Here is a 25,804-nt window from a genome sequence, read left to right on the forward strand (position 1 = left end):
AGCTCCGACTTTACTGTCTGTGTAACTTCTTTGACCTCTTTAATAAGCTCCAATTTCGTGTCCTTAAGTTCTTTCATCATGTCTATAAGCTTTTTGTCCAAATTTTCTATTGCCGATTGCCACTCTTTTTTCAACATCGTGGGGCTTGCTTTAGCTCGCTCCCACGAATCTGCTCTCTTCCTTAGCTCCGTGGCGTATGTTTAAACGTTTTCCTTTTTTTTCAAATGTCCCAATCTTTGCCAAAATTAATTTTTTATATCCAAAATGTCGGGCGTCTTTTCTCTATGGTTTCTCTATATTATTGTAATCCAAGATGGCCTACTTCCTCTTCCGCTGAAGCCGCGACCCTTCCCTTTTCAAAAATGGCGATTCCCTACTTCCTGTCCGTCGGCAAGGGCCGCTTCCCTCCAGCCACTCTATTGTTGTTACGCACTTCCTGTCTCCCGCCTTCCCACAGCAGGTCTCGCGATGGTGTCTTTTTCCCACAGCTCCAAAACCACAGGTATTCAAAACAATAGTCCGATTTTTGCAATAACTTCTTTAAATTTAGTCTCTTTTAAAATACAACTCCTGCCGAGTCTTCACCTCCTTTTCATTAGTCTGTTGCAGTTTAAAAATCTACTTTCTTTCCTCTCTGTTTTTATCAATCTGTCCCGTTTCAAGAGATAGCGATCTTTACCTTCTCTTCAACTTTCTCGGGTTGTAATCGCTGTTTCGATCTTAAATTCTCCTCTCGACTTCCCTCCCCGATCGAAGCTTGGGTATGTAGGTCTTATGCCAGCCGAATTGGCCCCAGAACTGCCGCAGAGATTATAGCCGACCCGTCGCAAGGTGGGACCTCAAGGATTGGGGGGGAGACTCCTTGAGCAGAGCCCCCCCTCATCCGAGATCTAGCTCACCCTAGGGTCTTGAGCGTTCTTTGCCTGCTCCCCGCCTGAGAGCAGTCGGCCGCGGGTTATTTTCACCCCTCCGGCCGGTTAAAACGGCAGTCCGGTCAGCTCCGCAAATGGAGCTGCGTTAGACCTCCATGAATCCCAAACCGGAAGTCCCGCATGCTTGTATATTTTTGACAACCAAGGAACTTTCAATAAAATACCAATATCTATTTTTCTGTATGCTGAAAAAAGAATACTATTTTATATGATCAGGAAACGTACTATTAGGCCCAGGGTTTCTGTTGCCCTCACAATGCTTCCAGCTTGGTAAATACTACCAAGACTACTAGTGCTATCTCAGCACAAGAGATTTGAACTTACTTACAATTCTTGTCCTACAGGCTTAGAACAGATACAATCATGTTAATAGAAACAAGATAAAATAATAAAAATGAACTGTGACAGACAAGAGAAGGTTCTGCTCTCTATTCTCCACGTTCAGAGCAGACCAATCATATTCAAAAGGCAAATGGAAGGAGAGGAGTTTAACTTTCAACAGCCAACTGACAAGAAAGACAGTTGTATTTTGGAGAAAAAAGGCAGGCAGGGAGTCCTCCGGAAACCAAAATAATTGGGGGGGTTTTTACAGGAAAGGGCTTAAGTGCTGGTCCCAGATTAAAACAGTGAAACGTGCGAAGCTGTCCAGTTATTGTTGTTACATTAAAAAGCTGCTGAAGGAATTAAACATTGTAACTCTGAAATTTGTGCATCTCTCAGCTCCAGCACAGTATCAACTAGGTGTGTGTGATCTGGATTTGGCAATTCAGGGGAAAAGCCGGATTTTTGCTGATTCCACTAAATATGGCTTTCTTGAATCAAATCAGAGAATTCCAGATCCAATCCAGAAATATGCATCCAGACCCCTGTATCTATTTATATGCAGGAAACACAGCTTCAGCCTCTGGCTGGCTGTTTCCTGTTCTGCTTTTTTTTCAAGAGGGGAGAAAGAGGAGGGAGGGGGGTGAGGCAGAGACAGGAGGGAGAGGGAGTGAGGCGGGTAGGGGAGAATGAGTGGCTAATCCATGCAGGAGCTTTCTTTGTCTGCCTGCTTTCTGAAAATGACACTGGTTAAATCGGGCTAAGTTATCGTTTGGTTTGGGTGGAATTCTCTGTTTTGACATGATTATCTGCTTTGATGTTGGTCCTCTTGATTCACTTTGTGATTCACTTTGGTTCTGTGGGCATTCCATCTATTCCCTTGCTTCAATTTGGTTCTGTTGGGCTTTCTCTGGGTTGAAGTTTTTATTTGGAAGTGTTCCTTTGGCCACTGGCAGTCTTGCCCCTGTTTGTTACTGACTGAGAGCCTTCTAGGAAATGTTTCTGCCATATTGGACCTCAGGGTCCAATATTCCTGAAACTTGGGCGGTCTTCAGAGGACAGTAATGAGTTCGTTCCCTGCAGATTTGGTGGAGTTTGCTTGAAAAATGCCCCCTCCAGCCACCTAGATAGCTCCCAGATAGTTTTCCTCATAGGAAATGATGGCTGAATAAATCTGGGTTTCTCTTATCTGTCTTAACAGAATCAGAGAATCTTTCATGGATTTTAGGAATCCCAGATTTTGGGGGGATTCCTGAAACCCAGATCTGGATTTTCTGGATGATTTTTTTGTGTGTGCACACCCCTAGTATGAGCTTAGCAGGCTGAAGTGGGACAAAATATCAAATCACACTTCCTATCTGAATAAACTTGTTTGTTTTGTTATCTCTGACTCCTGTGTAATCCTCCCTCCAGAGTTCCCAGCTTAGTCTCTGTATGATCCAGTGAAAAGGGATATGGATTAGCAGTTGATATCTGGGTACAAGACTGGGTAGAAGACTGATGAATTCTATTAGTGTGTAAACATAAATACACTGAATAGAAACAAATCCACTTCACATCACTCATTTAAAGTGGACAGTGAACCTGGTAGTAAGTAAATACTTGAAAGGTGTGGGTGGCAATGTGGTACACAACTCTCCAGTTGGTTAGTGGTAAAAAAGTACCATAACAAGAGAAAGGCCTGAATCAGGGATTTTCAACGCCACCTAAAATTGCTAATTTTGATTATTAATAATTAATAATTATTAATATAATTATTGCTATTATTAGCAATAATATTGTGCCAATATGATGGTAGCTCTTGTAATAAAAATATAAAAAGAAGTGAAGATTTAGATGGGTGATGTCCAAATTGCTATTTTTGATTTCTTCCTTAAAATGATCCTTCCTCCCCCAAGTAATGTTGTGCTGATCTTATTTGTTTTAATTATCTTTATTGTGGCCCTCACTCCACCTACCTTTCTAAATATCATAATTAATCTCATGCAAGATTAATTGTATGATAAACTGTCTGTGTCCCATACCCAGAGACACATACAGTGGACTTGTCATATTTGAGGAGGTCACTGAGACGGTGAGAATTCCCTGGTACCAAAACCAAGCCCATATGATTTACTGACCTGTCAGAGAACTCTAAGGCTACAGCTTCATTGAGCCTCCAGAGGAAGGATGTTCAAAATAATGGAGCAGTCACTAATTAGTAGTTATTTTATTTGAATTTGACAGTGCATTTAAACAGACTCCCGAGACAATTGCAAGGCAGAATCCAGGAAGGAAAGAGTCTAAGGAAAATCAGCATCTTAAAATTGAACTTTAAAGTCAGTGCCTGGTAAACCAATGTAATGTACACTGGGCACTCCATTACTTTATATTTTTGATAGGCTCAATATCAGCTGCAAATATCTCCAAAATGTGTGTTTCTTTCATTCATCTTCGTAGTGCTGTTTATTTCCTTTATTTATGTATGTATTTATTTATGTTTATTTGTTTATTTATTTATTTGATTTCTCGCCTGCCCTTACTGCAAGCGGACTCAGGGCAGGTTACATGTAAAATACATTTAAAACAAGAGTAAAACCACATCATCATTGCAATTCATATATTACAATAAAACACAATTTTTGAGATAACAGCCCATACTATCCACCCTTGTTACCTGGAATAGGGCTGCTTGCTAGTAAGTGGGGGAATTAGCAGCAAGGCTATGCAAGTGCAGTAACTATGGGATAACTCCACCAGTATTTACGAGGTCGATTCCCCAGGGTAGAAGACAAGACTTGGTGCTTTTAAGGTCAAAGAGTATTTTTATTAAAGAGGAATAACCAGCATACACACAAGAGGCAATTAAAAATGGTTGGTACACACACACACACACACACACACACACAGAGTCCTAGGAAGCTAGCCAGTAATTGAAATAGAGGGAGGGGGAAAGTATATTTACCAATCTCAGATAGTAGAGCAGTCCATGGAGGAAGAGAGCTTCAAACGTCCAACGTTCTCAGCCAGAGAGAGACTTAGGGCAGTGGCTCCAAGGGAGCAGCGCTTGGATCCAGTAAGCATACACAGTTTGAATGGGGCAAGAGCCCTGGTTTTTATAGGGCAAAACATATCCAGAGCCTGGGAAGCCCCTCAGCTGTTGGAACAAAGACCATAAAGGTCAGTCTCTGGGAATTACAAAGATTTGATTACCTTGGTTGTTGTGGGTTTTCCGGGCTGTATTGCCGTGGTCCAAGGGAGTCCAAAAACCCACAACAACCATCGTTCTCCGGCCATGAAAGCCTTCAACAATACATCTTTGATTACCTTGATTACTTGCGTGTGAAAGTAAATGCAAAGTCTCTCCTGCTGCCGCACAAAGGGACAGTTTGCTAATGAATCTCCCTGGAGCTGTGTTGATGAATTTAGATATGAAAATGCATATTCCCAGAGACAAATTAAACTTATCATTGCTGATTGATTGATCCTTGATCTCAGGGTAGGGATTTCATCACAGAAGGAGGGTATCAGAATATGCTAACTGGGGTGATACAACGAGACCCTTTCTTATCACATCTCATGCCCGCAGCTGGGGAGGCAGTAAATCAATCATCTCAGCCCTCTGCATAAGCATGAACATTGCTTTCATGCCTTAATCTCTCAGGCAGGACTCAGCAACGCTGGCTGGAATTCCGCCTGCTGCAGACCAGTCTGCATTAATCCAGGGGCCATGTGATTTTTATATCACAAGCAGCTACCAACAGCTAATAAATATGGTGTAGGCCAGGGCCAACTGCTTACACCCTTGCCAATGAAACACAGTGGGGAGGGAAGAGGGAAGAACAGCCGCGTTGATCAGATTATAATTCATGTGGGGGGGACCAAGGTGACTGTTTTAACTTAGTCTTATAAAAGGAAAAAGGAATATATAAGAGATAGTAAGTTGCTGGAATGGACCATAAATCCATTCATACAACATAGTATTTCTACTGTGACCATCCCAAACTGTAATTCATATGTAGTTCATATAGATATTTATTTGGTATTTTGAATAAGGTTTGGAGTGTCATTTTAGACAGTTGAAATCATATTCTAGCCATCTTAAATATTATTCATGATGCCTTGAAGTCTTCTCAGTTAGTGATGGGATCATCCATATGTATCCCTTCACACACACACGTACCAGTTCATGTAATTGACAGGATGGTAGAATTTGTGGAGGCAGCAGATCTCACCAAAGTTGTCAATCTTCCCATGCGTGGGCATTACAGCCAAGGATCAGAGATTGTGGGAACTGTACTTCATTAAACAAGTATTTTAAAATTAGCTTTTACTTTTAGCTATCTGAGGTAGAACACAGTGCAAGGTAGCAGCTCACCAGAAGAATTACGTATGTATTCCAATGGATATATCTCTAATTTTCACTTTGTCATGACATCAGGAATTTAACCTAATTAGAACTCTTTAGGGGAATATCCAACCAATCAACTTTCATTTCTAATACTCTCAAATTCAGCATGAGTTTCATAATTCTCATCATAGTCTATTATCTCACAGTGGGCTTGTAATAATTGAGTCTGTCTCTTAATTGCAAGTTTCTGATGTGATGTAGGGAGATGAAAATGTAAATTGTGACATAGATTTGGAAATTGGTGAAGAGAATCCTAGAAATTAAGCAAGGAGAAGCCAGTTATTGTAATGACCCCTACAGCTGAATACTGCCACTTATGTTATAATGTTACTATTCTGTAGTAATTAAAAAAGCAAAATCATTTTCAGTGACCTTTGTTTTCTTAATTATAATCCTAATTTAAGATTGAAAACTGCGTATTTTTCTCCAATAGGTTAAAGTAAGACGAAAACAATATTGCATTTTTTATACATTTGTCACTGCAATACCAACCATGGAAACACAGTTATTTTTCATAGAAAATATATATATATTTTTTTTACTCTTGTAAGGTTATGTAGTGAGTCACTTTTGATAGGGACCTCAGGTTTTTGAGTCTGTTTGTGCCCCCCACCCGTTCTCGGTAAATGGCTGGAATCTGCCACCCATAGTACAATATGGAAGATTGGTTGATTAACAGTGCCTCAGTGCTTTCAAAATTGTTTCTTGGATTATCTGCTGCCTCAAAGGAGACAGAATTGGAAAGAGACTTTTTCTTGCTGGCAGGATTTACTATTGTGAAAAAATTTCAGTTGCATTAAAAAGCAGCATTCTTTTGGAAGATGTTTCTTCCAAAAGTAATTGTTTTGAAAGTCATATAATATCTTTAACTAAGACTAAATAAGATAACACAATGGTGCAATTTTTCAAGGTCTCCAGGAGTCTTAATCACATTGGATGATATAGGTCTTTGCCCCCTCCCCCCAATAGCTCCCAACAGCAGGTGCTGTTATCGGGAAGGAGCAAGCTTAAAACATTGCCAACTTCTCTCCCTTGATTGACAGGAGCCTAGGAGATGAGGCAAATGCAGGAGCCGATATTCCTGAGGGCAGGAGCTGATATTCCTCCACCATTCCAAAAAAAAAAAAAAACCAACCTGCCACACACAAAATTGGGTTTTATGTTTTAGGTGCACTAGGATGAAGAAGCAAAATATGGAAACCATCCAACAGCAAAAATAAAACCCAGTAGTCAAATGTTTCTCTGATATTTGATTGTCTACTGGCTTTTATTTTTGCCATTGTTTTAGAAGGTCGTTGGTTTTGCTTGGGGGTTTTTTTTGCTTGCTGATTTGCTGACTTTTTGTTTGTGATGTTTGTATTGTTTTATTTTTGTCTGTGATGATATATATTATTTTACTTTTGTTACTCATTTTGGGGTCCAATTACTATGTGAAAGGTGGGCTTACAGTTTTTAAAAATGAATTAAGTGGAATATATGCAGCAAAAAGTTTACTTGTGGAGTTTTGTGTTGACGTTGCCCTGGGTATAATGGGAGGACCCAGCTAAGCTTGTAAAATAATATTTACACCTCTCTATATTTTTGCAAATGACTGTTGTGTACAAATGATGATGCTCTGTGTGAGTGCTCTTCCATCCAACATGTGATGACAATTACTTGGACTATTATTGGCTTCTGCATAATAAATCTCTAATGCCAAGTAAATTAAAACCATGTTTTCATTATATATTTCAAGCACCCAGCCAGCCTCCAGGAAACATTGTGTGGAATGTTACAGACTCCAGAGTGGTTCTGAATTGGGAGCAGGTGCACGCAATGGAAAATGAGTCAGAAGTAATTGGCTATAAGGTAAGTGCAAGCATGACCGCAAGCATACAGTCTTGCTAACAGATATTGCATAGGTATTTAGACACTTTTCTCCTGCTTCCGCACACCTCTTTTGTAATATCTCAATTGTAAAATTTAGCACTGAACAAAAATATGCCAGATTTCACCTGCAGTAATGAGGTAAGTTGTCCAACAGAGTTCACATAACTATTCTGAAGCCCTTTGATCTCAAAGATATCTTGTGGGGGGGATACAAAGGCTGATGAAAGTTCGTGACACATTGTTCTCCTATTTCAGTAAAATGCATGTGATGTAATTTGCAGGCCCAGAACTGATGAGTGGGAGCAGGTGTGAAGGCAAGGTGACAGAACACACAGTACAACTTCCTTGGAGTTAAAAGAGTCCGTAACTTTATTGATACACAGCTTATGGAGCATTGGTGTCACATAGGGCAAGGATCCAACCATCAGCTGACCCACCTGCAACTGATGACCCCACTCCCCACCCCCTCAGCCTGCCTGCTGAGAGGGAGAACTATGGGATGACAGTTAGTGGGGTACCACATGGGCACACATCTTTCTGAGAGTGAGGCTGCCCCAACAGCCTCCAAACTGGGCATGCATCTGCCAGGCCTCACTCCCAAGATCCCATAAGGGGATCCTCAAAATGGGAAAACTGGGCTTGTGGACCCTGTTTCCCCCCAAAAAGATCCATGCCCCAATTCCAAAACCACCACAAGAGCAATAAAATGTCTCCCGCCAAAGCTCCTAAAGCTGCAACTAACACTGCAGGCTGTCCTGAATGTCCTGCAACCAAATGTCCTGCCCCCAGCCTAAATATCCTGTCCCCAGCCATGACTAAACAGTGTTTAAAAATTCCCTTGGACTATTTCCAGAATCACATCTAAGAGAACTGTGTCTCGAAGTGAAGATTATTGCAGTGAACACTTGCAATAAGTTGCATAAATGTTTAAAATGAGGTAAGAAAAATACAGTGTAGTTGCATGACAGAAAAATTACTTAGTATACACAGTACTTTTCTCAGCATAGACCATAATTCCTTTTTAAAAAAAAGAACTTTCTTTAACATTCCTGTGTCCCTGCTTAATGATTTAAGTGGCTGATCCAGGTAATGACAAGCACCAAATGGAACAATAATTTATAGCTGAACCCCATTACTGAGAAACTCTACAGAATATATTATTCATTGTAACCATTATATATTTTGCTGCTGTAGATTAAACCAGAGATAAAAGTATTTGATTAATGTTATATATGTTCAGTGCCTCTGTAAATAATCTGGTACAATCTGCAGTGTACTTTGTTTATTTTAAGAATCTTACTTTTTTTTCTAAACCTAGAAATGAAATTAAAAGATAATGGTAGCTAAAACAATATAAACAAAGTTGTAGTTTGATTTTTCTTTTTTATATTGCAGGTTTTATATAAGACTGGCAGTCAAAATCAGCTGAATTCCCTAATCACCAACCTAACATCCGCAGAACTTCTGCTCCCTTTAAATGATGACTACATTATAGAAGTGAAAGCTGTGACTGATGGTGGGGATGGTATTAGTAGTGAGCAGATCAAAATACCTAAACTAGCAAGTATGTTTACTAGACATTCTTGTACTGAGTTTTCTTACGTCTGCTTGTGGCACACTAAGAGCAGTATAGGCTGTCTTTAGAATAAGGTTTGCTGTACAGTACAAATGTCACAAAATAAAAGGAATTCATTGTCTTGCCTTTGCATCAAAGAAAAGGTCTAAGTATTGATTCCCAAGTCCAGGATATTCTGTACCATAGAACATCAGAAATATGAGCTTGAATATTCAGTTTAATATTCTGGTACTTATCGATTTACTAGTGCATAAACTGGGAATAAGGGAAATTCTACTAGTTTTTCATGATCTTCCAGGGAGACATGATACATAGCTGATGGGGAAAATCTACAGTAGTTGGATTTGGTGCATTCAGAAAATTGAGAAGTGAGGGAATTTTTCAACCATCTTTGGAGAAGAGATGCAGAGGAGTTAGCCGTGTTAGTCTGTAGTAGCAAAATCAAAAAGAGTCCAGTAGCACCATTAAGACTAACCAACTTTATTGTAGCATAAGCTTTCGAGAATCACAGTTCTCTTCGTCAGATGCATGGAGGGCAAGAAGGAACTGGTCAGATATATAGGTGGAGAGGAGAGGGCGGAGTAGATGCAAACAGTAGCTTCTGATATGGAGATCAGTTTGCTTCTGTTAAGGAAGTCAGTTACTTCTGATAATGCGATAAGGTTGGCTGGTTTGTCCAATGTACAGACGTACATTGGGTATGTCGACAGAGGCATTCAGTGTAAAAGTCCAATGAGGAGTTGCGGCCCTCTGGGGGTATCCATGTGGAATTCTTTTTTCTGAAGCTTTGTAACGATGATTGTGCATTGCTGGGTTGGGAGGGTGATTGCTGCTGTGATGGTGTCTGTTCAGTGCTTTGTTCATCGTTTTGTTCAGCAGAGTGGTTGAAGAATTCTTTCAGTCTTAGGCATCTAAAATAGGCCTCCAGATCTGCACAAAGTTGTATGGTTTGTGTGGGTCTGGCTGGGCAAAAAGATAGTCCACGTGAGAGGACAGCCCCCCAACCTGAAACGACTTCTCACTTACAATCATGATTCGGCTAGCAGAGTCACCAGCACAAGTACCAGGCCCTGCAACAGACCCAGATGCCAGCTCTGCCCATATATCTACCCAGGAAATACAATTACAGGACCCAATGGAGTCAACTACACTGTCTCTGGCTCTTACAACTGCTCATCCTCCAATGTGATATATGCCCCCAAGTGCCAACAATGTCCATCTGCTCTGTACATTGGACAAACCAGCCAACTTCTGCACAAAAGAATAAATGGACACAAATCTGACATTAAAAATGGCAACATCCAGAGACTAGTGGGAGAACACTTCAATCTACCAGGACATTCCATCAAGGACTTAAAGGTCACTGTAGTTCAACAGAAACCTTTCAAAAACAAAATCCAACGGGAAGCTGCTGAATTGGAATTCATATGTAAATTTGACTCGGTCAAACTGGGATTGAATAGAGACTATGAATGGTTATCTCATTATCAGAAGTAACTGACTTCTTTGACAGAAGCAAACTGATCTCCATATCAGAAGCTACTTTTAAAAAAAAAATAATTTTTTTTTACTACATTGACTAACAATACAAAGGGAGAGAAGGGGGGCAGGGGAAGGAAAGAAAAAAAAACAGCAACATATAACAACACTACACTACACATAATGCTTTCCCTTCATACTGCCATTATTAAAAAATTAAAACTTTGTATAATATTGATGGAGTGGCTGACCTTGCAAAATACAAATTACAATTCAAATTAAGTCTTCCTCCCCCCCTGGGCCTCGGACGCAATTCTCTCTGAGCAGCTGCAGCCGCAGTGCTCGTTCCCTCCCCCCCCCTTCAGACTTCGCCTTTTCTTCTTGCTTGGTGTCTTGCTGAAATTCTTGATTTTTGTCCTCAAAGTCCCTTAATTGATCTTCTGATGTTATTTTGTAAGCTTGATCTTTGTAACTGAACCAAATACCTTCCGGAAATAGCCATTTGTACTTTATTCCACGTTCCCTCAGAAGAGCTGCGAGCTTTTTATACTTAACTCTTCTTTTCCAAACTAAAAATAGGACGTCCTTCAGTATCTTAACTTTATTACCCAGAAAATCCAGATCCGCATTATATGAGTTGTATAGGATAGTGTCTCGGATCCTTTTAGATGAAAACTCGATGATGATCTCGCGAGGCAGCTGACGCTTCGTTGCATATTTTGAAGAAGCCCGACGGACTTCCAAAATGGCGCTTTTTACCTCTTCTTTAGTTGCCCTCGTGGGTGTCGCCAATAGTTCCGAGGCCAGACCCCATAAATCCTCATTTTCCTCCTCTTTCACGTTCTGGAGGCACAAAATTGTCTGTGTTTGTTCCACTTGTAGCCCGATGAGCTGGTTCTCCACCAGCTTTAACTCTTTATTCGTTGCCCTCATGAGTGATGCATTTTCCCGGGCAGACTTCTCTGCCCCCCCCCCGCTGCTTCCTTAATGGTTTTCACTTCACTCTCAATTAAGCCCACCCTTTGATCTGTTTCATTCAGCTTGTCAACAAAGGGCTTTATGGCTTCGATAACCGACCTTTTCACCAAGTCTTCGAGCGACTCTCCTTTCGCCTGCAGGGCAGCCAAAATTGACTTGCCCAAAGCGGGACTCTGCTTTTTCGCTGCCATTTTAGGGGGGGGGGGCGCCAACCAAATTCTGAAATTCAGCGAGGGGGAAGAGCAAGCCTTCTTAGCTTCAGATCCCACCACTCCTTCGCGTGCGCTTGTAATAACAGAAGGGATTCGCTTACTTACAGGCTTCCGCCTAGTTCTGCTCTTTGCCATTTTCCATGGCCCGGCAGCACTCAAGGTGCCGCCCACGTCTGCTGGCCTCCATAGGGACAAACGGGCAATTTACCCCCCGCATCGATTTCAGGGGGCTCTTCCCGCCGCGTCCCGGACCCTGCCTCCCTCACTGGGAGTCCTGGGGGCTAATCTTCTCAGATCAGCCGCCCAGTCAGGCTGCTCAGTCACTTCCTCCCGGACCTGCGGAGAGGAGTGTCTGACATGGCCGAGAAAACGAAACCGAAACCCATATCAGAAGCTACTGTTTGCATCTACTCCGCCCTCCCCTCTCCACCTATATATCTGACCAGTTTCTTCTTGCCCTCCATGCATCAGACGAAGAGAACTGTGATTCTCGAAAGCTTATGCTATAATAAAGTTGGTTAGTCTTAAAGGTGCTTTGGAGAAAAGTAACTGCATGCACAAATAATGTCAAGACTGGAAGATGCCCTGTCCTTCCTAAGTGACTAAAGGAACAGTCCAAAGCTTGTGTACTCATGTTATTCAATGGGGTTTACACCCAGGAAAGTGTCACAGTGATCTCTTAGTTACCCCATTTAGCAAATAAACCAACATTTCTGAATTAATTTTCACAAGTCACACATTTGGGAGAATTATCATTTGAAACTGAATCAGATAAATATAACAAGACTTAAAGCGATTTACATTTCAAATTCTGTTCTGAGACTTTAAACCTGACCTAGCTGGCCCAGGCTAGACCAGTTTCATCAGATCTCAGAAGATAAGCAGAAACAGCCCTGGTTAGTCCTTGGATGGAAGACCGCTAAGGAACTCCAGCTGCAGGGAATGACAAACCATCTCTGTAGCCTTGACACCTTATGTGGTTACCATAAGTTGGCTGCAACTTGGTGCCACTTCACACATGCATACGCACACACAGACAGAGTTGAACCAAGAATCAGCAATTTTGTCTCCACAACATGATCAAGGATGGTTCAGTAGAGATAATTGACATTGACTGAAACATTTACAGTTTAATCCTATGCAGAATTACTCCAATCTAAGCCATTGACTTCATAAACAATATCACTTGACTGTACTTGTGGTAAGAAGGAAAGAGCTCCATGTCATGGGCCTATAGGCCATTGAAACATTTTAAAAAACAGTTTCAAATGGATGATGGTGACCTGTGGTTGCCATGTGTTCACTGGCACGTTTAGATTGCTCATACAGTGCCATCCTAAGCAGAGTTGCATCATTCTAAGCCCATTGAAGTCAATGAGCTGAAGGGTGTAACTAGACTGGTGCTCACATTGTAGGAATTTTTATAGAAAACAAATGTCAGGCAAACCAAGGAGCAGAGAGAAACTGCCATCAGTGTATTGCCAAAACTTGGGAGCATCCAGTTATTCTTGGATATTTAGATATTAGCTCTACCCCCCCCCCCCCCAATGCTGAACAGTCTTATGTTATAAATTCAGGCCATACTGGTTTTAAAGATGAGGGAAAGTTGTGCATGTGTACTCCATAGAAATAATATAAAAAGAAGGAAAATTAACATTCTTCTTGTTCTTGAGCATGACAAACATGGTTCAATTGAACTAATAAATTACCATGTAAATTTGACAGCTGTATATGCAGGGAAATCAGATTTTAATCTAAAGGGTTTTTGTTCTCTCTCTCAGAAGTTTAGATAGTTGGATGAATATTTCAGACTGCTAATGTATATAATATATCAATTTGCTGTTTGTCTAGATCAAGGGTAATGTAAGTATTAGATAGGCTATATCTAAAGGAACATTGTCCTTACAGGCAAGTGAGAGTCTCTGACTGTCCCTGTAAAATGGGCTGGCTATTGCGCACCTTCTGAGGTCCCCTTAACATATTCCCTAACAAGCTAATTTTATATTTGTTTTTCATTTGTTGTAGGTATGGATGCAAGAGGTTCTGGTGCAGCAGTCTTCAGTATCAACGGTCTCTCTTACTTTATGACAACAATACCTTTCTTAATTTTCAAAGCGGCACTGTGCTGATACATTTTCACAGATTGGATTAGATGGGTCCTTTCCTACAAAAAGTGCTTTTTTAAATGATGGTTATGCATGGTTCTACCACTCTGATTTTAAACACTTTCAATTTTATTGAAACTTTATTGAAACACATGTTTCAATAAAAAAACAAAGCAAACAACAAATCATACACATATTAAACAATTCCTTCTGAAGGAATGTAAAATGCCTTAAAATGTAATGAACCAAAGGAGTTTACACATTGCATATTTCAGTAATGACAAAAAAGAAGAGGATAAACATTGTACTAAGCGTCATGAATTCCATTTCCCAAGCAACATGGAATTATTTTGAGTAGATTGCAAAAAAAAAAAATCATTCCAAAACATCAAAGATGGAAATATATTTCACCAGAAAAAATAATCATTCCAAAACATCAAAGATGGAAATATATTTCACCAGAATCTGATGCATAACTTAGAATTGTATTTATTTCTTAAAAACATGCAATCATAAACAGGATATAGCTAAACATATCTACATAAACATATAGTCTAGTGTCCTCGGGAAAAGACCTCAAAACTTGGTTTTGTTACAAATGGCATCTTCACTTTATTTTTGTCCAATCTACATAAATGTCCTGTTGCTTGTGCTCATTTTCTTAAGAAATTTGATTTTTAAAACAGCTCCTCTTTCTGTTTCTTAATCCTGGTTCAGTTATAAATGCAGGAAAATGCCTCCAGATGCTGCACTGGCAAAACTCCTTCCAGTCCCTTACTTGAAACAGAAAGCACCTGCACAGCACTGTTGAGTATCAGGAGACCCAGTGTTTGTTTTTACTTTAGAGCACTGAAAGGCAAACCGTCTCCCACTTTTGTGGAGCCCAGTGCTCCTTTTTGAAAGTAAAACCACTTGTATTGGTCAGAAGATCCCGACTGGCACTCCTGGGTGCATTGCAAACCAGGCCTTCCAGTGCAGATTAACTGGAAATACTTCCCTGGAAATCCACATATTATTTGGATTATTCCAGACTTCCCACCAGCAAATATTACAGTCAGGGAGCAGATCATTTGCTACAAGGAAGCTGCTTTAGACAGCATCCACAAGGCAAGTTTAACACGTGCATGAGCAGCTTTATATACCATACAGCTAAAATGTGGAGATTAATTCTTTCGACATTATTCAGCCATGCACCTACCACAACATCCTAACTCTGACAGAGAGAGCCTTTAGGCACTTTAATTTTCATTTTTCTTAATATATATTATGGGATATAAAGATATGGACTCATTTTTAGCTGTGCTTTCTCATGTTTTCTTTATAACCTTCTATTCTTTCTCTAGTTCCTTATATTCTGATATCCTCTCTACACCATATTTATCACTGCATCTTTAAACAAAGTGCCCAGAATAGAGCATCACACTTTTAGGTGCAATGCACCAGAGCCTTATAACAGGGGAATGTTATCTCCCAAAATGATACGTGATGTGTCTGAATATGCAGCCCTTAGATTTGTTGCCCTTCAGTATACCACTTCTTCATTGGACCGTTTTAATTTCTGGTCCTTCTGCAATTTCTCCACCCCTTTATTCTGGATGCTAATAGGACCCTTGCCATTTCCATACTTATAAGCAATTACTTTTCTACACGGCATTACTGTTTTGAATCATAACGAGTGAGTGAGGAAACATCTATCCTTGGTACGTTTGATTTCCTACAGTTCTAATTCCTGTAGAAATAATTTTTATTTCCTAATATTGATTGCACATGCTCAGTCATGCTCTTACACCTGAAATAAACAGGTGTGAAACCTTAGGGGGGGGGGAAAACAGACCTTTAAAATCAGATATTGCTCTATATTTTATTATAGCATTCATATATAAAATGATCGTACTATTATACCTTTAAAAACACATCTTTTCCAGATGTCTTGGGTAAAATTTGTATATAATGTATATAGTAAAATAATCTAAATGGCTACTTGCTCTTTAACATGGCAAACTACTGATGCTTCCAGTTACCAATAAGTGGGAACGCAATTTCTTTCTTTGTATATTCCATATTCATACAATGAGGGAGAATCTCCCATTCTTATTACAAGAAAGTTCTAAATCATGTTCCTATACCACCATTTCCATGATCATCCTGTTGAATTTAAGTTCTGACTCTATTATCTCCAAGAGATCTTCTGGAAAACTTTGTTTCATATTGAAAAGTTTACCAGTTTTCCCTTCAACTTCTAAATGTGTGTGTATATCCTATGGTTACCTGTATGTATTTTTTTTATTCTAATAAAATATTTATAACATTGGAAAACTTTAGCACTACATTATAATAAATATGATGTTGAATCGTTGATAATTTCATGTAATATGGAGGTATGTACTGGTATACGTCTTCCAAATTATGTTGTTTCTTCCCTTTTTTATCCACAGATAAGTTAAGCTGAGCTGCTTTGACTTAAGCCAGTGATTTTCAAGCTGTGATTTGGGGAAATATGGGAATTTCTCAAGGAGAATATGGGTTTCTCTGAATGATCACTTACCCATAATTTTCTACTGCCATTAGCAAAGACCAGTTCTCTTCCAGATGAAGAACTCAAACTGTGTGAGATGCTATTTAAGGCCGAACAGACTTTCAGTGAAATCCTAAGCAGAGTTACTCAAGTCTAAGCCCACTGGAGTAACTCTGTTTAGGATTTCACTGTATGTCAATGTTTACATTCAGCATCACACCCCAAAATCTTCTATTGCCACCCCAGTTGGAATGAAGAGACAGACACCACAGCTGGATTTAAGGGCCACTTTATTAACTTTCTACAACAAAACAAGCCAAACAACAGCAAGGACCTAAAGCGGTACAGGTCAAGCCATGGGGTCCCCCCTTAGACCACCACCTTGACCTGTCTGGGCGAGCCCCGAAGCCCTGGGTGGGACCCATCCAATGGATGGGGCGGACCCGGCCGGCCAGGCAATTTGGTCACCCCCCCTTTAAGCTCCTGAACACCTCAGCTGTATAGCAGCGAGGGAAGGACTTGCAGGCAGGGGTTCCCGGAGGCAGCCTGCCTTTGCATCTGGCAGCCGTCAAAGCAGTACCAGCACTTTAGGCAGGCCCCTCTTCCCATTAATAGGGAAGCACCAAGGGTGCTCACCAGCCCGCACCCTACTCCAACTCAAATCAGCCATGACACTGCTAACAGGCACCACCCTTAGCCAATCACCTCAATCACAAAAATCGGTGTAAGGTAGGCGAAAAAAACCCCTTCCAATGCCAATTAGGAAAGAGAGGAAAAAATTCCTACCTGTCTCTACAACAGCAGCCGGCTAATCCTACACCAATACTGGGAGAGGAGGGTGGGCCGAGCGACTTTGCTGCACTGATGCCGGGAAGGGCAGAGCAGCCTCCTAAGGCCTTTGCTCTGCCCTCCCAGCACACCATATTAGGAGTGGGAGGGGTGCTGCCTCCCTCCTCCAAAGTGGCAATAAATGGCCCCTGGCCCCAGCAGCGTTGCTGTGTGCCAGGAAAGGGCCACATAATACATAATGTCTCTAGCAGACATTTTGTTGTGGAAAGGATTCCTTCAAGAGAGGTTTGGAAAACCTCTGATTTATGTCAATTGGAATGTTGTCTTCTATTCAATCACTTTGATTTTACTTCTGAAATAGAACTTAAGCCTTCCAAACCCAGGAAATGAGCAAAACTTTTTTGAGACCAGGATTGTTTTGTAAATGAGAATGCATTCTTTAAATATCAACCAAAGTTTACAATTACTGTGATTCATTTCTGAAATTTGAAGTTCTTTTTATGGTTTCTCAGCACTCTAGAAGAATTGCAGCTGTCTTTTTTCCTAACCAAAGTAATGAAATTCAGTAGTAATAAATAGTGTAAAAACATACAATGCACAAAATAAATGAACAAAATTAGTAAACTGCCAAAGAATATTGGCAGGATCTTAAAATAATCATGCAACAAATATATACAAAACCTAAAACAATAGAAAATGACATATTTACACATCCATGTTCTGAATATACTTCTCTTTGAGTGTTCATAACATAAGCTACCATTGTGGTTGTATTTGCTATGTGTGAAGACGGTGCACCAGACAAGGGGCACACATACATATGGATCTTGGGTGAAACAGTTCTCAGCTTTATTGATTACAGCCATTGGAGCATTGGTGCCGCATACGGCATGGATCCAAAGCATTGAATGACCTGCTTGCTGTTTGATGGCACACCTTCCCTAGCCAGCCTGCTGGGCACCATGGGATGGCAGATGTAGAACCATCTGAGCATTAACCTGTTGATACTCTGCCACCCAGGGTGAAGCCTGCAATGGCCATCCTGGCACCTGCCATTCAGCTTCCCCCAGGTCCCTTAAGGGAATCTCAAAAAGGGAGGTGAACCACCACACTAGATAACTCACCCCCCAGTGGAGCGTGTCCAAAACTCCAAATCACCAAGTTGTGACAGGCATTCCCAACTGCAACTGGCACCCAGAGAGGGAGAGAGATTGTCCATTAGTCTGGCCACACAAGGCATGGTTGCAAGGGTCACAAGGGCTGCCAGCATGGAGACATGCTCCTCCCCACTTCACCCCCACCAGTTTTGTCACCTTCAGGGATGAGCAGCAAGCCCTTTGTACCAGCCTCGCTTCCCAGCCATAATGTCACCCTGCCAATGAGTCCGTAAGCCCTCTTTCTTCATATGAAGTTTAGGTCAAACTGTGGAGAAAGAGGCCCCCATTTTATTTATCCCATCTTTTTCAACATATGATCCATTTGAAAACCATGCAAAATTTTGAGCTTATGCTGACAGCAGTGCAGGTTTTCCTTTATGTCTTAGAGTCCTTTACCCTGTCTGCATTTTCTTAAAACACTGAGAAGCCATCCTTTCTTTATGTCTGCTTAATTATTGTAAAAGGTATATGCACATAACCTAGATCCACATTCTCAAGTCACTTGTCATTGTTGGCTTGCCTGCCTTGTGATAAAATGGGATTGGGAGTAACAGGGCAACATTACTAAGAAAAGTCAGCCTTCATGTATTGCCAGTTGCTACTAAGCCCAGTGCTTAGTCCAATGAAAGAGCCAATTATGAACCAAACATGATTAACACAGACTGTACTTGTGCACTCTGATGCCAATCCAAGATTAGTAAGGAAACATAGGTCTATTATGAAGTTGGCTTGGTAGAAAATCAAAAGGCAATTTGGAAGCTTGTTGCTAAATGAACAGGGAGACATTTTGAATATAATACCCTAAATATTTGTTTAAGGTCAATATTTGAATTAATTTGAATTGTGAACTTTATTGAAACTTAATATCTACATTTACAGCTGATTTTTCATTTAAAATGTTTTTTGGACTGTGTTTTCAATAAAAAAGGCTCTTGATGTGGTTAACGTAAATAATCAAATATATTGTACCTGACCCCCTGCCTTAAAAAACAAGGCCACAAAACACCAGTTTGTGGGTTAAATAGCTCTTTTAATGGCTAGTCAACATTAATTAAATATCCGTAAATAAGTGCAAGATATTGCTGACAAGCAGCATACCATGGCTACCAATGTTTGGGCCAAAACTGGGCCAATGTTACTGATTACTTTGGCCCCTTTCGCACTCACAGTTTAAACCATCATTTTTTAGCAAACCAAACTCAGAGGCGGCTCCCAAGAGTCTGAACAAACACTGAGAAGCCACAAGGAGCCACAACAATATTGTAACAAAGTACAAAAGAAATTTAGTCATGTAAGGTGCATACAACAATCAAGTACATTCAAGTAAATATAACAGTGTCACACCGGGTAACAGGCTGTACCGTCCTGGATGGTGTGACTGGATTCTCCACAGTGCGCCCTTCATCTTGCGCACCGCCCTTCCCAACTTGGAGCTGTATAGGGATCCCTCAACGACGGGTCAACTGTGACCATTTTCTCCAGTGAATTACGAGACTGTATAGATGAAAGGACTCAGTTAACTTGCAAATGTTCAATTCACTGGAAGAATCCGTTGAGGCAAGCGGTCTTGTGTTAAGCACCTAGTCACTTTATTATGAATGAATGTTCTTACACTGTTATATTTACTTGAATGTACTTGATTGTTGTATACACCTTACATGACTAAATTTCGTTTGTACTTTGTTACAATATTGTTGTGGCTCCTTGTGGCTTCTCAGTGTTTGTTCATCATTTTTTAGCAGCTGCAGTGGCTTCAGCTTGGCACTGATCCTTTCACACTTCCCAGCAGTTTCAATTTGGCCTCTCGTGATTCTTTCAGACACCTGCCTGGAAGCGTCTGTTCAGTTTCAGACTTTTGGAGCATTGCAGTGCACATCAGCTTTTTAAAAAACTTTGAGCATGTGTGGTAATGACCCTGTGTTACATCTTTGGACAGACAAGCCTCCCCTCATGCCGCCCCTTCAACCACTCACCCCCACCTCACTCTTCCTGGGGTAAGGCAGGACTTACCTCCCCAGGGGGGACACAGTGGGGGGGAGCAGACTCATACCCACCTCTGGCTTTGCTGAGATGAGCTAGGGCTTGGCATACCTTCTGAGGGGCTGCAAAATTATCTCTTGTGTGGGGATTGCACACCTGCACTCCAGAGAGGAGAGTCTGCAGCAGCTCTTGAACAGCTGGTGCAGTTTGGCCGAGCTTAGTGCACAGGCTGCATGAAGTGGAGAACCAGTTGAGAGCCTGTGTGTGTGTGTACGCCTCTCTCTCTTTCCCTCTCCATCACACCAGTAATGTAACTTTAACATCCCCTTCACCCACTCCTCCCCCCCCCACCTTGTACTCTCACTCGCTGGCTTGAAAGGGTGGAGGGGGGGAGATAAAAGAGAAGCCCTGCCACTCTGACTGACCGCTTTGAGAGATGCTCTTGAGAGAGGGAGAGAAAAGGAAATGGATCCACGCCAAGGAGAAGGGAACGAAAAACAACCCAACCTGGCTTAAAGAGTAAACAGGCAGCACTCGCATGAAATGCAGTGGGGTGCAGGGATAGCACATAAAGTGGAGAAAGGGGAGTGAAGTTAAAACAACCCCCCTCCCTTGCAGGTCCCATCCAAAGTAAAGGTATATGTCAGAGTCATAAAGTAGGAGAGACTGGGTATGTGCAGCCAAAAAAATGGCAGAAAAGGAGTTCAGAGAGCTGAGTTATGTGGGTGTGGTTAATTCCACACAAACCAATCAGCTCCCAGGGAAAAGAAGAGGGGGGGAGTGCAACAAAATGTTCACATTGGCATTAATCGAGTCTGCCCCGACTGGGCAGCTGATTAAAAATTAACATCAGGGTATATCAGCAGGGAGAAAAATTGGGGTAATGGGTAAAAAGAGCAGCACTGCGTCCAATGACTAGCTTGCAAGTGTGAAACCCCTGCAAACTTGGGATGCGAAACAGGTACCAACACACTTTAAAACCCTAGTGCAAAAAGTACCTTTGTTTATTTTCACCAGCACGTTAAAAATACCAAGATGTGTTAAGCCTCATCTCCTTAATCTTCATCTCTCTCCCAACTCCTCCACCTGAAGCCATCTGGATAATAATGACACTGACTTGTTCTCCTCTCTGAGTGTGGCACTAATCTGTCCTGAAGAGCTATATATAAGCACAAGGTTGTTGCTGTTATCACCACTATTCTCTCCCTTTCTCCACATACTGCTTCAGCAACTTAGGTTTGGGCTGTTCAGCCACCAAGAATATTTCTTCTTCAGCACATCCAACTGATCCAACCAATGATAGGGTAGCTTAAGACACACACCCCATCTTTAGATTGATCAAGGTGCTTACCTACCTATTCCTGCCTGGAACTAATTATGGCTTAACCAGTCAATAGATCAGGTCTATGTGATATCACCAACACTCACTGGAATAATGCAAAGCAGGACAAAAAAAAGGACTGTTCAGAGAATCTTCAGTTGACAGATAACATACGGGGGAAAATGACCAATTATTGAATGCTACTTTATGACATTTCTATGCAAAACTCAAAAGTACATCAGCACAGTAGCCATTCAGAGCAACCATAATGACATCTTTTAGAGCTCTGGATAAATCAATCCATTGTTAAATTCTAACTCAGCAATTATTTATTCAGTAATTATTTTTGCTACACTACGTTCATTAGTCTTTGTGGCATCTTGGTTATAAGGAAAGATAGCAATTTAATACTCATAAAAATACATTCTGCTGTGGTGTTGTGATTAGACATGGGCACGAACCGCATTACAAACCAAAAAAACCCACGAACCGCCCAATCTTCCGTTCGCGATCCAACGGTTCATGAGCGTCCATGGCCAATGAACCAGTATTCGTTAGAGGCGTGCTTTGGTGCATTCTTCCGTGGTTCTTGAAGCCAGACAGTCAGGCACCATCAATCAATTCCCTTGGAAACGGAGCCGGGGGAACTCTGTCTGCACTCCTTCTGTCGCCCTGGAAACCCAAATGGAAGCCCAGCTTACCTTGATTGGCAGGTCTTCCTTCCAACCATGGAGCTGCAAAGTGGTTACAACCTGGGAGAAGACACCCGGGGGGGGGAGAGGGGGTGTTCTGTAGCCATGGGCACTCCAATCTCATCCCTGCAAACCCTGATAGGCAGCTCTGACAGCCAACCACAGACCTCCTGTGTTGCTCAATGGGACCTCAGCTTATAAAAAGCAGTGGGCTCCCAGGCTAGGTTTCACTTTCAGCGAGCAGTGGAGTGTGACAAAGCTGTTGCTTGCTACTTGCTAGCCTTTGGGGAGAGAGACAGAGAGAGTTTAATTGAAGCTTAGATCCCTATTGCAATCTTGACCAAACTTGAGTAATGGCTGGAGGAGAGCTTGTTAAACACTCCCCGGGAATATGGGCTCTCTAATTCCAATGGGAGCCATTCTGATGCCCACAAACCACGAATCTCGAACCGGTTTCGCAACGGGAAAAGTTCGTTGCAGTTTGCTGGTTCGGGTTCATTGTCGGCACCAAACCACAAACTGCCAGTTCATTAAATTTTTCCGGTTCATACCCATGTCTAGTTGTGATCCCTTGAAGTTAATTAATAAATATTATATATTTAATCTTAAAGAAACAAACATCCAAAGAAGCTGTAGGTTTAGTTCTGTGGATGAGTATCATGATTTTTAGGAAGCAAGGGGAACGGCAGTAAAATTGTGCCTTGCTTGGGCTGGCAAACCTTAAACCAGCCCTGCTATTGATAGGCATGCCATTTCTTTCTTCACAGTTTCTGATTTTTCAACGGCAATATGACTAGCAGAAGGTCCACAAAGCTTTAATTGTTAAATTCCTGTCCTCCACTGATGTTCATCAAAATGCATGCTTCCACTGACTTTTACAAATAAATTTAAATTTCATGCACACTGGGAAAAAAAGTTTTAACATAATAAAGTCTCATCTAACATCACTTTGAAATTCCCCAGAATTAATACTGGTTGAATCTTAGTTCAAGTTATAAAGTGACTAAACTTTCAAGTGATGTAATCAGATTTGTACCTTGAAAATAAATAGTTTAAATACATGGACTTTTGTTGGTTATACTGATCTGCCCAGAAATATGTATTTCTATGAAATTACAGAATTGTATATTAAAAAGAGAGAAATCACACCAGTTCTAATAGCTGTATGAAATGTATCAACTAACTTGTAGGGAAATGCACAAATAATATGGCAGATAGAAATACGCAGATTAGATCCTGCTGAATTTGTTAGGAAGTAAACTGCCCCACTATGTGATATGGATAAACTCACTACTCATGAGGAAATGTGTAACCTAAGGAAAATGTAAGTAGCATCATTAAGTCACTTGCAGTTCTTCTTAATCAGGATGGTATGTAGAAATTGTGAAGAAAAAGTTATCTGCAAATTTATCAAGGCTGGAGTGTAGCCAAATGGCTAGAGAAAACGTGTCTATGAAAGCAGATCATGGAACAAGACAATTTCAATATTCTAATGTCAAATTTGAATTCCCTGTTGAATTAACTGCTTTATTCTTTCAAAGTACATCTAATTTTGATACTACTTCTGCCTTATGCTTCTTGGAAATAAATATCATACATATCATTTCTCATCAGAAATCTAAAATCTACATTTTTGTTCTTTAGTTTGCTAATAACTAGAAGAAGACAGAAATGGGTAGCACCTAGCAGCATTTGAATGTAATTTATTAACAATAGGCAATAAAGCAAGCAGCTCTGCAGAAGGGAATGCATTAATCTGACAGTTTTCTGACTGAAATAAATAACTATAAAATACTGATTAAATAAAATGAGTTTGTGAAAAAAATGTCACGGGACAAAGACCCTCTATGTATCACTTTACACAAAGAGTATCTACCATTACAAAAAGGCAAAATAAATGGGCATATTAAGTATGCAGATCTCTTTAGATATGCTTTGCCACTATTTGATTGCACATACACCACAATTGGAGAGATTCTTTGTTTCTTCTGCATACTTCCTTTGCCACTGTGTAGACAAAAATGCAGTCAGCATTATGTCTTTTAAGATCTTACTTCCTTAATATTCACCAACCCTTCCCTTCTATGACAGTGAGATGTCCAATGGGAATACCTTTTTTGTTTTCCTTATGCTGTTTCTTTGGAGATTTGGCTTTCATCCCACCTCCTGCTATTACTTCCTGTTTCTTGGTTGCTGGTTCAGAACCGGAGAGAATAACAGCAGGTGGCCAGATATATTTATGCTGTTCTGTCTGTCTTTGCTTCCAGGATGGACACCCAACACGTGTATATGTTATCAAATGTAAATACAAAGAATATTAGTAATAAAGAATATTACAACAGAGAACAGTTTGGTTGTTGTGGGTTTTCCAGGCTGTATTGCCGTAGTCTTGGCATTGTAGTTCCTGACGTTTCGCCAGCAGCTGTGGCTGGCATCTTCAGAGGTGTAGCTGCTACACCTCTGAAGATGCCAGCCACAGCTGCTGGCGAAACGTCAGGATCTACAATGCCAAGACCACGGCAATACAGCCCGGAAAACCCACAACAACCATCGTTCTCCGGCCATGAAAGCCTTCGACAATACAGAGAACAGTTTGATGATGAGCCCAAATGCACACTACAAGTTACTCTCTGCCCTTTGAACTAGCAAATGCATATATCTGAAGACAAGTTCCATGAATGCTTCAGAAGATTGTGAATCGCATTAATGTTGCAAACATTGTGCTACTCCTGCACGGGATAAGTGTTAATGCTGGGAGTAGCATAGCCACTATGAGAATCAACTGTGAATCAGCATTCCCCATTTGAATCCGAACTTGGCCATAAACTCATACATTAGAATTACAGGACTCTCGTCATTAGAATTGCAGGACAATAAAACACTGTACAAATGCTATTATTCATATTTTCTTTCATTGAAATCACTGCATATATATTAAGAATAGCTCTGCCTCCAGTTCCAATTCACTGCCTCACCACAGTGATTCAAGCGAGAGGAATATACATTGTAGAAAACAAAGATGGACCTCAGAATCAGGGATTTGCATTTCAGAATTCCCGGGCTGAAAATGTAAGCAAAAATTGTTGTTTGGGGTTGTTACCATGGTTTTCCTGAACAGTTCTGAGATTCTTAGGCATTAGAAAACACACACATACCAAAAAGCTGTGTAGTTTTCATTTTGGGGTGTGCTGCTTACCAGCAGCAGCGACAAAGCTTTTGTTTGATTGTCCAAATTTCCCAGGCAGTGGGCTGGGGAGAGCAGCTCCTGGCTGGCATAAGCAAGTTCTGTCTCGCTCCTTCTCCTTCCCTCCCTCCTTTGTGGAAGCAGGGCCCTTTTTTCCTCTGCAAGTCGGATGGCTGGGGATAGCTTGTTTAGGGGCCTGTTGAATTAGACCAATTCAATTGAAACTTAAAAGGGAGCTTTAGCGGACAGGCCCGCTGCAATTTTGGTGTCATTTGGTTGAAAAACAGCCACTCCAGCCTTACCC

General features: G+C 41.0%; 1 protein-coding gene across 1 annotated transcript in view; it reads left to right on the forward strand.

Moving 5' to 3' along the window:
* CNTN3 (contactin 3) overlaps window positions 1-13,886 on the forward strand; it is a 161,952-nt gene extending 148,066 nt beyond the window's left edge. The window contains exons 17-19 of the mRNA XM_054976404.1: window positions 7,379-7,491; window positions 8,908-9,076; window positions 13,783-13,886. Of these exons, the coding sequence (XP_054832379.1) occupies window positions 7,379-7,491; window positions 8,908-9,076; window positions 13,783-13,886 (386 nt within the window). The remainder of the gene's footprint in view (window positions 1-7,378; window positions 7,492-8,907; window positions 9,077-13,782) is intronic.
* Window positions 13,887-25,804: the final 11,918 nt, after the last annotated feature.

Source organism: Eublepharis macularius, chromosome 4 (assembly GCF_028583425.1).
Source record: "Eublepharis macularius isolate TG4126 chromosome 4, MPM_Emac_v1.0, whole genome shotgun sequence".
NCBI lineage: Eukaryota > Metazoa > Chordata > Lepidosauria > Squamata > Eublepharidae > Eublepharis > Eublepharis macularius.